This window comes from Citrus sinensis, chromosome 7 (genome assembly GCF_022201045.2).
Source record: "Citrus sinensis cultivar Valencia sweet orange chromosome 7, DVS_A1.0, whole genome shotgun sequence".
Taxonomy (NCBI): Eukaryota; Viridiplantae; Streptophyta; class Magnoliopsida; order Sapindales; family Rutaceae; genus Citrus; species Citrus sinensis.
In genome coordinates, this window is record NC_068562.1 from 6,340,009 (window position 1) to 6,353,299 (window position 13,291).

The 13,291-nt window shown below is 36.1% G+C and overlaps 2 protein-coding genes across 2 annotated transcripts; both read left to right on the forward strand.

Annotated features, from left to right (window-relative positions):
- The first annotated feature begins 2,563 nt into the window (after window positions 1–2,563).
- On the forward strand, window positions 2,564–6,422 carry LOC102622399 (mediator of RNA polymerase II transcription subunit 6). Its single transcript, XM_006466104.4, has 5 exons — window positions 2,564–2,899; window positions 4,067–4,241; window positions 4,631–4,700; window positions 5,468–5,580; window positions 6,034–6,422. The coding sequence occupies exons 1-5, from the start codon at window positions 2,664–2,666 to the stop codon at window positions 6,193–6,195; spliced, it is 756 nt and encodes a 251-aa protein (XP_006466167.2). The 5' UTR covers window positions 2,564–2,663; the 3' UTR covers window positions 6,196–6,422.
- Window positions 6,423–8,600: 2,178 nt separating this feature from the next.
- LOC102622101 (ELF3-like protein 2) lies at window positions 8,601–13,216 on the forward strand. The gene is made up of 4 exons (XM_006466103.4): window positions 8,601–9,483; window positions 10,097–11,064; window positions 11,817–11,868; window positions 11,990–13,216. The coding sequence occupies exons 1-4, from the start codon at window positions 9,259–9,261 to the stop codon at window positions 12,995–12,997; spliced, it is 2,253 nt and encodes a 750-aa protein (XP_006466166.2). The 5' UTR covers window positions 8,601–9,258; the 3' UTR covers window positions 12,998–13,216.
- Window positions 13,217–13,291: the final 75 nt, after the last annotated feature.

The following is a 13,291-nucleotide window of genomic DNA, read 5'->3' on the forward strand; positions in this document are numbered from 1 at the left end:
TTGGTTAAATATATTAAAATAAGCCCATTAAATCATAAACCCATAAAATTTAAATTTTAACTTTAAAAATTATAAATACAACACTTTAAATAAAAGAATAAAAATTTACAGTAACTCATATAGGTGATTTCACTCTTATTTAATTTAATTTTACTATTATTTACTTTAACTCCTTAAATTTTACTAACTTACTGTTATGTAATTTAGTTATCGTATGCCACATTTTTTTAGATCTGCCGCTACCTGCATCGACTGTAACTTTCTAAGCATGTGGTCAACCACACACGATACTGTCTCTGTCAAGAATGTCAAAATCGCAATTAAGACATTTCGGCTCTCCTCAGTCCTCCCGCGTTATTTCTGGCTTTCTGCAAATGTTTCCATCTAACCGTGTGTCGGCTAAAACCGACCCGACCCGGCTCGGCATCGCAGTTCGCGGCCGCTGGTCCCCTAATGCAATAGCTAACGGCTAACGTAGACCCCACACGGCCACAAATCTCTCGCGTCCTCTATTATTACCTGCTCACACGTGAACTCAACGCTCCAACTCACACGTGGCATAGCGTCATTGGACGGTCACCTGAGGAGATAGCCGTCTCCCATGTGGAAAATCAACACAGCGTATTGCTGTAACTGGGACCATCTGATCGATGACCGAATCTCCCTCAAAATTTAACATTATCTTCTAGGGAAAATATGTGGTGCAATTGTAGGTACAGTTACATCTAATCGTTAGATGTCAGTGGATCTTATTAATTTAATTACATTCAACAGTTGGATGTAATTGTAGCACGGTACTATAGTTGCACCGTAGCCTAATCCTATCTTCTAAGATTTTAATCAGTGTATCTATACTATCCTTGATGTAGATGTGTTGTACCATATTTTTGTTCTTTTGAAATTTTTTTCTTTTGAAAATTTTTAGAATAAAATATGCCATACAAAAAAGTCATGAACATTGGAGTTTTCATATCAAATCTTATTTGGTGAGTTAAAATATTCATAAAATATATTTTATCGCAATATAATCTGATATGGATGATTGATTGATTAGTAGTAGATAATAATATTTCTCAAACTCAATTACAAAAAGAAATTGAAATCTTATTTATCATAGAACATTATTTTTTTATGATCTTCGAAAAATAGTTTACTGATATAATAATACATAGTGCGAAATGGACATAAAGTCGATTACTTGATAGATAGGTGTGGAACAAAATTGATATGAATACTTTGCATAACAATTCATTAAAGAATTTCTCATGTAGAAAGAATTTTTATACTAAAATAAAAAAAAAAGAATCTAAGAATGTATTAATTTTTATTTTGAAAAAAATTATTCAGAAATTCATTAAAGTACACAAAATAATAATAAAAGCAGTAACAGAAAAGTAAATGTGTAACAATACAAGATCTTACTGTCAAAATTAACTAATTAACGCTCTAGATGGCCTTTACATCGATGCGACATGTCGGCAGTAGTACATGATGGATAAGGGGATTAATGGTGTGACCACCACCGGCTGAGAATGAATTAACCGGTGATGGCGACTTGTCGTCACGGTGCGTAAAAGACGGTGAGTTGAGGGCAAATGATGAAGATCGTAGCTGTTCCAATTAAGTAGTATTCATGCATGCATGCATGAATACGAAACTTTGTCACATTCAATGGCCTTTAGCTTTCTAACTCTTAACAACCCACAAGGGGCCAAAGAGTCCATGGGAGAGTAGGGGCCCTTGTTATCTCTTCGAAATGGCAACTGGCAAGTCGTTTTCAATACATTTTCTAGAACTCACTCTTGGGTAGTAATAGTAATAGTAGTAGCAACCTAGCAATATGTACTACTGTATACGAATCCTAGAACACACAAGCTGGAATCTGGATGTCCCATGGGCCAAGACCTTTATGATGCCGACCCCCACGTGCAGTTTGAGACACCAGCCCTACATAATCACCAAGTTTAATTTTGTTGTTGAGAGATTTCTATAATTTCTGACCCAAACCAAATTGAAAAGCATTGTATGTGTGTGTGCGCGCGCGCATTTCTTTTGAGTAATGGAGAATTGTCTAGATACAATATAATTGTAAGTCTTTTGATTGTTAGACTTTACTTAATTATTATCGACTTAAATGACTTGAGCTTTGAGTGAGGTGGTTTTACTAACGTATATGTTCATCTGATCTAAAATTCTAGACTTTCTTAAAATTTGAAAAAATTGTTATGTCATATGGTGTGATTATATAATGTCTGTTGTACTGTTAAGTCCGCTGTATCACTCTAATTCTTGAAGGTAATTGGGGACACTAAACAGTCGAACACTCGGATCTTAAATAATTAGTTAGCTCCTTGGCTGTTAACAAATACTAGCTTTTGAAAAGATGAGCCAAAATGCAATAACGCATGGACACCAGGCTTCAATAGTCTCTAATATTGGGCCAATAAAAAGTCTCAACAGCACAAAGTCGCCTAATATTGGGCCCAGGCGTTCAGATCTCGACCGACAAGTTGGAGCGGGGAACCATAGATTTGCATATGCACTTTTCAATGGCTGCAACTTAGAAAACGACACGTCGTCTTTCTCGGAATTAAAATACCTAACTGTCAAACGGTAAAACCCCAAGCTCGAAAACGCACAGCATTCACTCATCAAACTTAAACATGGCGACGCCACCACCGGGGGCGAACCTCGAGGGCGCACCACCGGCGGCCCCACCGCCACCGGGTACGGACATGACGGGGATCTGCTTCAGGGACCAATTGTGGCTAAACACATACCCACTTGATCGAAACATGATATTTGATTACTTCACGTTGTCTCTGTTTTATGATAGGACTTGCAACAATGAACAGCTCAGAATGCGGTCCATCCACCCTCTAGACATCTCTCAACTCTCGTAAGTTCTTCAAAGTTATTTGTACAGAGCAGATTTTGAATCTTGTGTCATTTGCTCTTTTAGTATGTTTAGAGTTAATTTTTTTTTTTTTTTGTTTATGTTCAATCTTTATATACGGTTTGTGGGTTTATTTATTTTTAACGAAATTAAGCATGATTTTAGGTGGACTGGGTGAAATAATGATTTTGGGTTGAATGGAAATTTCGAGTTTTTAACTTCTCTGTTGTTTTAGTTGGCTCTGCCCTCTGAGACTTGATCTTACTGATTCTGAGCTGAAGTGAAATTGCGTTAGGTTGAGTAAATTTGGCTCCCATTGTCATTTGGGGTCTTGATGATGCTGAAATTTGGTCATTGAACATTTTAAAAGGGATTTCAGGAAAATTTGCAGAATTAGTATTTTATTTCAGTTTCTAATTTGTTTACTGTCTTGGGAGTGAATGTTATTCTAATGCATTCAAGAGGTCAATATTTTTGCTTCTATTCTAAGAATACCACCGAAGACAGTGATGAAGAATAAGAATGATGTTAATTTTGGAGCTACAAAATGTCCTTATGTTCGAAAGTGGGGTGAGGAAATATATTTAATGACCAAAGAAGTAGAGAGGCATTAATTCTCCATAGGTTTTAAATAGAATACTGAGTCTGCAAGTTTCTGTAATGGAAAAACTTCTGAATGAGTATATTTTGTTGAAATAAATGCAACCCAAGTCCTAAAAATGTGTCCTACTTTTATTTAATTTTCTTCGGTGGTTTCACTTGTTCTTTTGGAGTATCAACAAGTTGCTTAAAATTAGTGCATTTTCTCGATGATGTCTGTCACAGTCTGTGCTTAATCATATTAGTCACAAGGAGAAGTTTTTGTGGCTGAAGAACCAACCAGAATCAAAGACGTAGATATTTACAAAAATTGATTCATGAACAATTTGAGAACATGATCGTTTCATTATGCAATCCTTCTATTGGTCATCAAGATTAAGCGTCATAGAAGCACATACCCGATATATGCCAAAACTTTGTGGTCATTGATGGAAAATATCTAAGTTTTTATGCTTTTACTGAAGATATTGCGTTTAATGGAAATATAAGGGTTAATATAAATCATGTTGCTTTCTCTTTATAGTTTGGATTATTCTATCTCCAAAGGCCTCAAATCTTTTTGTTCTGCAGGAAAATGACCGGCATTGAATACATGCTTAGTGAAGTTATGGAGCCCCACCTCTTTGTTATCCGTAAGCAAAAAAGGGATGGTCCCGAGAAAGTCACACCAATGCTCACTTATTATGTATTGGATGGTTCAATTTACCAAGCACCACAACTTTGCAATGTCTTTTCGGCTAGAATTGTGAGATTTCCCTTTCTCTTCTTTTCATAAATAAATTATTCCTACATAACTGAAGTTTTTGGTCATGAAATAATTATCCTTGAGCCATAATCATAATTTAATGCATTGCTTGAATCGTATGGATGATGTGAAAGCAAGTTTAAAGTGTAGAAAAAAGATCATATAAGAATTAGTTGGATATCACTCTTATAAAAAGAGGTTTAGATGATATGCTGCTCATGTTAGACCATGATGATATAGCAATTTCTAATCCATAGATTGGACCAAGCAGACTATCTGTGTATTGATATCCTGGTGGAGACTATGTGGAACAGATATTATGTCATCTTTTCACAAGTATATCAATTAATCTTTATGAATCTGATCTTGGTTCTGTACCCAAATGACAGGGACGGGCTCTCCACTATATACAGAAGGCTTTTACAACTGCTGCCTCGAAGTTGGAGAAGATTGGATATGGTATCAAAGTGCTATCTAACTATGCTCCATTGTTTTACTTTAATCTATCATTTTTTATAAGATTCACTGTTCATTAGTTGTGCGATATGTTTAGCCGTATGAGTATAACTTGTATGTATGTCATTTTGCAATAAAACTAAGGTGTTCAGTTGGTTTGCCCTCGGAGTTGGGTTTTTTTGATTGTCTTAACTCATATTTTGTTGCTCTTGGAAGTTGGAAGTACGTTCTTTCAGATCAGTTACATTTTGAACTATTGATGATCACAATATGAGGAAAATATAATAAATATGGTGTGAATATGAAAGGCCTCAAAGAGCTTGGGATCTTTCAGTCGATGTCTTAAGATTTTATTTATTTATTTATTCCTGTCACTCAGTTTCAGCAAACGTCATATTCGATGCAGTACTTCACTGCATTGAATATTACAGCCTTCTTTGCATGTTGATGTACGTTTAGACTATGTCTGAAGGATTATTTATGTCATGTACAGCTCGAAATGGGCTCAAATTTGGAGCCATATAATTTATCAAGTTATAACTTTATGCCTCTGACCGACCGTTGGATCCAAAATTCTGTACCTTGCCTCAATCTTTAGTTTTGTAAATGGAAAAGGAAGAAAGACCAAGGCCTTTAACCTTACTGTGATTTCCTTGCCGTATATCCTGTTAAGTACTCTTAGAAAATCAGTTAATAATCTGTGTACGACTCATTTTTTTCCCATGACATATCTTTCCTCATCATTTAAGTCTTAATTCATTCTGCTGCAGTTGATGCTGAAAATGATGGAGGTACCCCTCTCCACTCAAAGGCTGGTAAAGAGACAATTGATTTGAAAGAAGTAAAGCGAGTAGATCAAATACTTGCCTCCTTACAGCGCAAGGTAATTTTGTCTCTGTACGAATCCTCTCATGTTTCTTTTGAAGGAGAATCTAAAAATCTTTAAAAAGGAGAAAATGAAAAAGAAACAAAGAAAGAACATAGGAATACTGTTGATCTTGATGTCAATATATTAACAGTCATTTAAACAGGTGAATGTTCCGGGTAGGTATTGCATAACTATTCATGAGTTTGAGTTACTTGCAAATGTGATAGCCAGGTTGGATGTTTTCAATTTTGTTTTGTCAATAGAGATCATTATTTTACTTGGCTCTTTTGTGAATATTTGAAATATCAACAACCGATCGGCTGTACAAGTAATAAATACCAAATTACAGCAATTGATGAATTATCTCAACATTTGTTTTTGATAAGAACTTTTTTCTCTATCTTTTGTGCAGAGCTATCATGTTGTTTTTTTCTCTCAAATTCATAAGAAATGTTCTCTATTTTGCAGCTACCACCGGCCCCTCCACCTCCACCATTCCCAGAAGGTTATGCGCCCCCTCAGACTGAGGAAGCAGAGAAAGACCCTGAAACCCAACAGACAGCAGAGCCACAACCTCCTGCTATTGATCCTATCATTGACCAAGGTCCTGCCAAAAGAGTGAAAATTTGAAGCAGAGTGTGCAGCCTCTTCTTAATACTAGTGTGAGCGCAGTCGGAACCAGTTAAGTCTTTAAAATTCTTTACAAAAGCTAACCTTAGGTTTATGCTAATGATCTTTTAATCTATGTGAAAATGTCAAGTTTTCTGAGGTTCCGGTTGTAACAATGTAATTAGTTCCTGTACATGGACAGGAGGATGTGAAAATATAATAAGAATGGTTCCTTTCACGGAGACAAAGCGTAAATTTATTTTATTTTGATCCAAAAATTCTTCTGTAAATTGAAATGCTCATGTTGTGAGTTATCTATTCTTTGGTCGACTAAAGCCAATTGCAACTTTAATTAAACAAGATAACGAGCTACCTACTATTAGCCATAGTCATAAAATCCAATCAGTGGAGGCAAAATTTTAACCAATACAAAATACAATCAAGAAAGAAACATATGAATAATAAAATTTTACTATTATATATATATATATGTCTTATGTGTGTGATTTTAAAAAGATACTACTAAACTTAAATTTTTTAATACCTTTAGAACTCAAATTTAATGTCTTAATATATTTAATTAATCCAACATGAATAAATTTAAAATTGAATGGAGCCAAAAAAAGAAAAGAAAAAAGAAATATGTCTTTTTAGATTTTTGGACTAAATTGGGCAGCTGACCCCACTTATCACTTATACCACTACCAAACTTTCGTGAAGCTCGACATTGAGCCATCTTTTTTAACTACTTTTAGACCGTCGGATCACATGCCATCATGTGATCAAATTGATCAATAGAATTATCATGGTCTGCGATCTACAAGGTGGACATGTAATTATGTATTGTGAACTTTGTATAAATAGCAATTGAGTATGAGTAATAATCACGTGTCTGATTATTTGGCAATTTGCTTAGGACATGTCATGATCAATAGTAATTTTTTATGCAAAATATTTGGCAATGGTTATCTTAAAACTACTTTAAAGTAGAGTATAAATCACAGCCACATACGTAAAGTGATAAATAATAAAAAAATATGTTATAATTTTAATCGTGTGATTATGAATGTGCGCTCCCTTTTCTGATAGTTTGGCTCGCTTAGAAATTTTGATAATTTACGCTTTCAAATAATCTGTTTGAAGCCCCGAATCATATATTTTAGGACAAAGTGAAAAAGTGTGATGTTTTAAAAACACTTTTATCATTATAGTTTGTGTTTGATTGAAAAAAAAATCAATATTATATTATAAAATAGAGTATAAATTAACTTAGTAGTGCATAAAAATCTATCCAAACTTTGGCTCGATGTATCATATTCATAGCCGAGGCACAGCTTGTTAAGAAGGAGAAATTTAAAATCTCAATTTGAATAATGAAGTAATGAGGTTATATAAAAATTATTATTTTTTAAATAATGAAAGCTATGGAAAAATATACCATGGTATAAAAAGAATTTTTTAAAGAGAATTATTTAGTTTGGAAGAAGTTTCTCTACATGATGAGCGATCACCTGATTACCGTGGAGGAACTCTTCTAAACTTAAAAAGTACAAAATTAATAAATTATACTTAAATTTGAGCACGTGTAGGTAATGTAATAAATTTACTCCACAACCACCGGTCAAACGCAATCTTTGTTTCCAATAGTACCATGCAAATATCACCCTCGTGCCACGCGCCTCCAAAGACGGTAATTTTACCCCCCGCTCAAACTCCACCGTTTGTCCGTACACAAGCTATTCATAAATGGGGATAAGAATATCAAGGTCCCCAAGTTCTTATTTTTTCTTAAATAACTAAATAAGGTATAATTTGTTCTTTTATTTGTGATATGTATTTATTTTATAAGTTTCGGTACGAAAAAAAAAAGAATTTATACTTACAACATAAATAAAAAATTAAAATTTTTATTTTAATTATAAGATGAGAAGTAGAATGTCACTAAACAAATGAATGATTCTCTCTTCAACTCTAATATTATAATGTGTCGTGGTTCGATATAATAAGGATACAAAATCGAACAGGCGAACACAGGGACTTATTTGGTATAGATGGATAAACTATATTCTAATTCGAGAAAATGAGAAAGTGTTAGGAAAGCCAAATGTTACAGCGTCGTAATTAGACAATTCTCACAGCGTTACTTCAATATGCGCGTGGGGATTGGTTTCATCGTACTTGGAAGTAAAGAAAAGTAAAAACACTTCGGGTTTAAACAAATCTTATGCGGATTTTGCGAGAGAAGATTGGCCATGTTAAACATAAGTAACATGTGGTTATATATAAATCCAGATTACACTCAGACTCAGTCTTGCCTGTCTATCTTTCCCCAAATAGCCGCTAAGATTTGGCCACGTCAGTATATATCCGCAAGTTTCTTGGGGGATCTCTCTGTTGTTGGCACTGTACAAGAAAGTACTGTAGAAGATAATTGAAGGGAGTCTCTCAGTTCTATTCTATCCACTTGGGTCCTACGTTGTCCATATCTCATTTGTTTAGCGTTTCTTTTATTTTCTTTTGGTCTTTTAGCTTTTCATGTTAGCTTTTAGGTGATGAGAAAGAGGGAAAGATCGGATCCTCCTCTTTTGTGGAATTCCAAAGCAACCCTTCTCTTAAGCAGAATCTATTCTTTTTGGCCACCATTTATCTATCTGTATCTGATAGCTGATATCTTCACTGTTGCTTTTTTGGCCTCTACATTCTATGTTGCCTCATTTGCTTTCGTTTTAGCTGAGACTGTGGCTCTCTGAGCGGGGCGTGTTTTTGGGAAATTATGAAATTGTGTTGTTCTTCTTGGGTGTTTGAGCTTTTGGTCTCATGGGAAGGTTTGATTTCATGAGGTGGGTTTGTTAATTGGTTGCTTGTGAATTTGTCTCGTCAGAGTTCATGTGTTCTTCTTCTTTCTTTTTGGGCTTGAGTCACAAGATTTGTTTCTTTGAAGTGGGTTGATCGTGAGCTTTACTATTCTTTTTGAGGGATGGGGATTCAGAGTGCTTAAGCAATTGAATTTGCCTTGCAAATGGAATTTTGTTGTGAATTTGGAGAAAGTTTGGTATGTGGAATTTGTTGTGAAGGACTTGAAGTATGAGGGAAGGAAAAGAAGAAGGAAAGGTGACTAGTCCTATGTTTCCTAGGCTTCATGTGAATGATAAAGAGAAAGGAGGACCAAGGGCACCTCCAAGAAACAAAATGGCTCTCTATGAACAGCTTAGCATACCCTCTCACAGGTACAGCTCTGGATCAGCACCTATGTTGCCTCTTCCACCTCCCAATGGCACCAGCTTGGTTTCTTCAATGTCGTCAAGCAATGTGAGTTTAATTCATATGGTTTTCTGATCTTAATGTGCTGAATTCACGTTTTAAATTGTCTCTCTTATATCTATGATCAATGATCTCTGTTTGATCTGCACTTCTGTAAAATTGATTGCTGAGAGCTAATCTTATGCCTTTAGCTCTCTTTAGGGAACAATTTACTCTATTTGGTAAAGGTTTCAGGTCTCTGTTTGCTAAAAATTTCAGGTTTTGCTCATATGATGCACCTTAGGAGTTTACTGAATTTCTGAATTTTCATTCGTAATGAATTGAGAAATGTGAGTTTAGGTGTGATCTCGGAACACCTTTGTATTGTTTTATTTTTCTGTCCACTTTATGCTGATTTTAGTTAGTTTCAAGGGAGCAATATTTTTCCTAATTTTTCTGGTGTCAGTCTAAGCTTTGGATTGATTTGTTCTCTACCTTTCTTGTGTGTCTGCAACTAAATGCTTATTTGAGGTCCCATGATCTGACTGCTGACGAAACATTCCATTACCTTGCGTCGGCGTTGACTCCATTAAAAGTTGCCTGTATGGTTTTGAATATACACAATTTAATGTTCTCTGCTATATTGTCTCTTTTGATTTTAATAATTGATTTGTTATTTCAGGGCGGCCATGAAAGGAGTGTGTTTACCCAACTTTGCAACTCCCCTGCACCTTCGTTTTCAGCTGAGAAGCTTCATTCTTATTCCTCCAATGGTATCAAGCTGAACAATATGATGGCAAATCAAGAAAGGAAATCAGTGAAACCTTCAAATTACCAATGTTTGAATGCCGCCGGACCTTTGTCATCAAATTCTAAAAGCAGTTCACCGAAGCCAAGTAATTTCTCCAACTTTAGGCATTTTTCATTGAGGAAGCCTGAAGATGAGGATGATTTAAGAGTTTCCTCTGCCCAGTTAGGAATATCTCCGCATTGTAGTAACAGTCAGCAGAGCAAAGATCGGAAATTTAAGCAGAAGAAACGATCTGCTTTAGGAGATATCAAGTCCAGACCACGTACGAGGAACCAGAATGATGAGGACACTCCTCAGACAAGTCCGGACCCTGTGGATAATTATACTTCAATCCCATTGAATAGAGATAGAGATTTGGCAGATGTGTCTTCCATCCGCCCATCTAAAGTTAGGCATCTGGAATCATTGAAGAGAGCACATTCATCTTTAAACCAAGAAAATAGAAGTAGTTCAATGGAAACCCTTAACAGTTTACACAGTACCAATTCAAGGTTACATCAAGAATGTGTGGCTTTGAGGGATGAAGTGGCCCATAATTATAGCCTTCTGATGGAAACTGCCATGGATATAGACAAGGACAATGCTTTCAAGGTGAGAAAGGAATCATGTTTGAGGCCGTCGCTTGGAGATGATAATAGCAGTCCTAAAGAGCTTGAAAATGTTGAATGTCATGAAGACAAGAATGAGAGGTCTGTGCAGGTGAGAGAAGTAGACAAACAAGATAATGTTTCCAACACCTATATGGTGGGCTCAGTATCAGCTTTGGCTGTATCCCCAGATGATGTTGTGGGAGTCATAGGTGAGAAACAATTTTGGAAAGCTAGAAGAGCTATCATCGAGTAAGTATTGCATCTCAAGAGCATCACATGATTGAGTAGTTGCTTTTTCTTGTGATTATGATTATCTTCAAATGATTGACTGGTTGCTTTTTGTGTGATTATGATTATCTTCATATTATATTACCTATAAGTCGATTCCTCACATCAGAATATATTGTTTCCACATCTGAGCAGCATTATGTTTAGATTGGTTTCCGAACTTTATATTTTAGGTGTTCATAGGCTTCTGGTGAACTCTAGACCATGTGGATATGTGCAAGCAAACTTTCAGGCTCTGTGAATTCAGTGTAGTCTTCAATGAGTTTCCTAAGCAGGAGGGAGTCAAGGTCTATTCTTCTTTCTAAAATTGAATAAATAGTTATTGACTCTTATTGCCCAATAAATGGTAGGAATTAGGAACAGTGCAGGCCCACTCCAAAGCAGACTGTCTTAGCGGCCGTTGATCAGATATATTGCATATAGCAAACTTTGTAAGCCTATGCCTTCTGTTAATTCGTAAACTTTTAGTATTTGATGGATTTGTGGTCTCCTTTTATAAACTGTCGGACTCCCTTCTCTAGTTATGAAGTATTATTATATCTGAAATAACCCTTTCCTGATGTAGTCAGTTTCTGCTTGTGACAGATAAAATAATCTGAATTTTATTGTTCTTAATCTAATTTGGTTTTTTGATAATATTTCACCAATTCACTAAACATTCATTAACATTAAGTGTTTGAATAAACTTTTACTGTGTTTTTTTTTTTCCTCAGTCAACAAAGGGTCTTCACTTTGCAAGTATTTGAATTGCATAGACTACTGAAGGTAAGTTGTAATTCCTGGTCAAGTTTCTCTGCTTTCTTTGCAATAAGATTCATTCATGTTTCTGCTTTCTCTTCTACAAAGGTACAAAAGAAAAACCATGCATAATGTTTAATTGCAACAGGTACAAAGATTGATCGCCAGATCTCCAAATTTGCTGCTTGAAGACAACCTCTGTGTAGGCAAACCTCCTTTAAACACCTGTCAAGCTAAGTTGCGATCACTGCCCTGCATTGTGAAGGCAAAAAATTATTCCCCAAATCCAGATCCCGGTAGTCAATGTGCCGATGACAATGCAGTTGCTAATATTCCGCATCCTTTTATCAATAATGACTCAAGCAAAGGATTTGTATCTCAACAATCAAATAATGGGTCTTGTTCTGGGAATGTACCTCCTGCACCTGGTGCTAACTCGAAGAATATCAAACAGACTCCATGGTGTTTCCCACCAACTGGAAATCAGTGGTTAGTTTCTGTGATGTCCCCTTCTGAAGGACTTGTTTACAAGCCCTATACAGGGCCATGTCCTCCAACCACAGGTTTTGTGGCACCATTCTATGGCAGCTGCAGTCCAGTGAGCTTAAATCCCACAGGCGCTGACTTCTTGAACACGGCTTATGGTGTTCCAGCATCTCACCAAGAAGGGATTGGAATTCTTCCGACCACCCCTCCTTTGGGTCAGACTGGCTTTCCACCATATGGCATGCCAGTCATGAATCAGTCTATTTCTGGCACAGCTGTTGATCAAATGATCCCATTTCCTCCAAAAGACCAGTCAAAGGACAATCATTTATCAATGGTGGACATTAACTTCATGATACCCCATCAAAGTTCACGTAACATGTCAAGCCAGATGAATCGAGTGATAACAAGCTGTCTTGAAAAATTTCAGGCTTCTAAAGAGAGTGAGGTACAGGCAAGTACTGCTAGTAGTCCCTCTGAAAGGGCTAAGGGGGATGCACTCCCTCTGTTCCCTATGGCACCAATAGTTCAAGCATCAGATCAAAATGATCAAACTGGTGAGCAGCAGGCACGGGTGATTAAGGTTGTTCCTTGCAACCCTAGATTAGCAACAGAATCAGCTGCTCGAATTTTCCGGTCCATACAGGAAGAGAGAAAACAGTATGATTAATTTTACCTGCATTTACTTCATTTCCAGTCCTGATGAAACATGGAGTATGAAATGACTGTCTTAAATTATCAAACTCTTACGAACTTGTACCCAGTAGTCCTATGTTGAAAAGATGTAAATATAATTCTTAATGAGTGATAAACTGTTCATGCTTTAGGTACTGTCACCACCCAATTTGTACCATTAGAATGGAGAGGCAGGCTAATATTCCCATTTTAATTTGTTGTACATATATCAATTACGTGCCAAACAAAAATCCAGTTGTCAGCCGTCGGTTTACACTGATTCGGATTA

What these genes read in the sequence shown, in the direction of transcription:
- LOC102622101 (XM_006466103.4), top strand. Translation starts at nt 9,259, where the DNA reads ATGAGGGAAGGAAAAGAAGAAGGAAAGGTGACTAGTCCTATGTTTCCT. An exon ending in CTTCAATGTCGTCAAGCAAT is followed by an intron (nt 9,484 to 10,096) that starts GTGAGTTTAATT and finishes TTGTTATTTCAG; the next exon opens with GGCGGCCATGAAAGGAGTGT. An exon ending in AATTGCATAGACTACTGAAG is followed by an intron (nt 11,869 to 11,989) that starts GTAAGTTGTAAT and finishes TAATTGCAACAG; the next exon opens with GTACAAAGATTGATCGCCAG.
- LOC102622399 (XM_006466104.4), top strand. Translation starts at nt 2,664, where the DNA reads ATGGCGACGCCACCACCGGGGGCGAACCTCGAGGGCGCACCACCGGCG. An exon ending in CTAGACATCTCTCAACTCTC is followed by an intron (nt 2,900 to 4,066) that starts GTAAGTTCTTCA and finishes TTTGTTCTGCAG; the next exon opens with GAAAATGACCGGCATTGAAT. An exon ending in TTGCCTCCTTACAGCGCAAG is followed by an intron (nt 5,581 to 6,033) that starts GTAATTTTGTCT and finishes TCTATTTTGCAG; the next exon opens with CTACCACCGGCCCCTCCACC.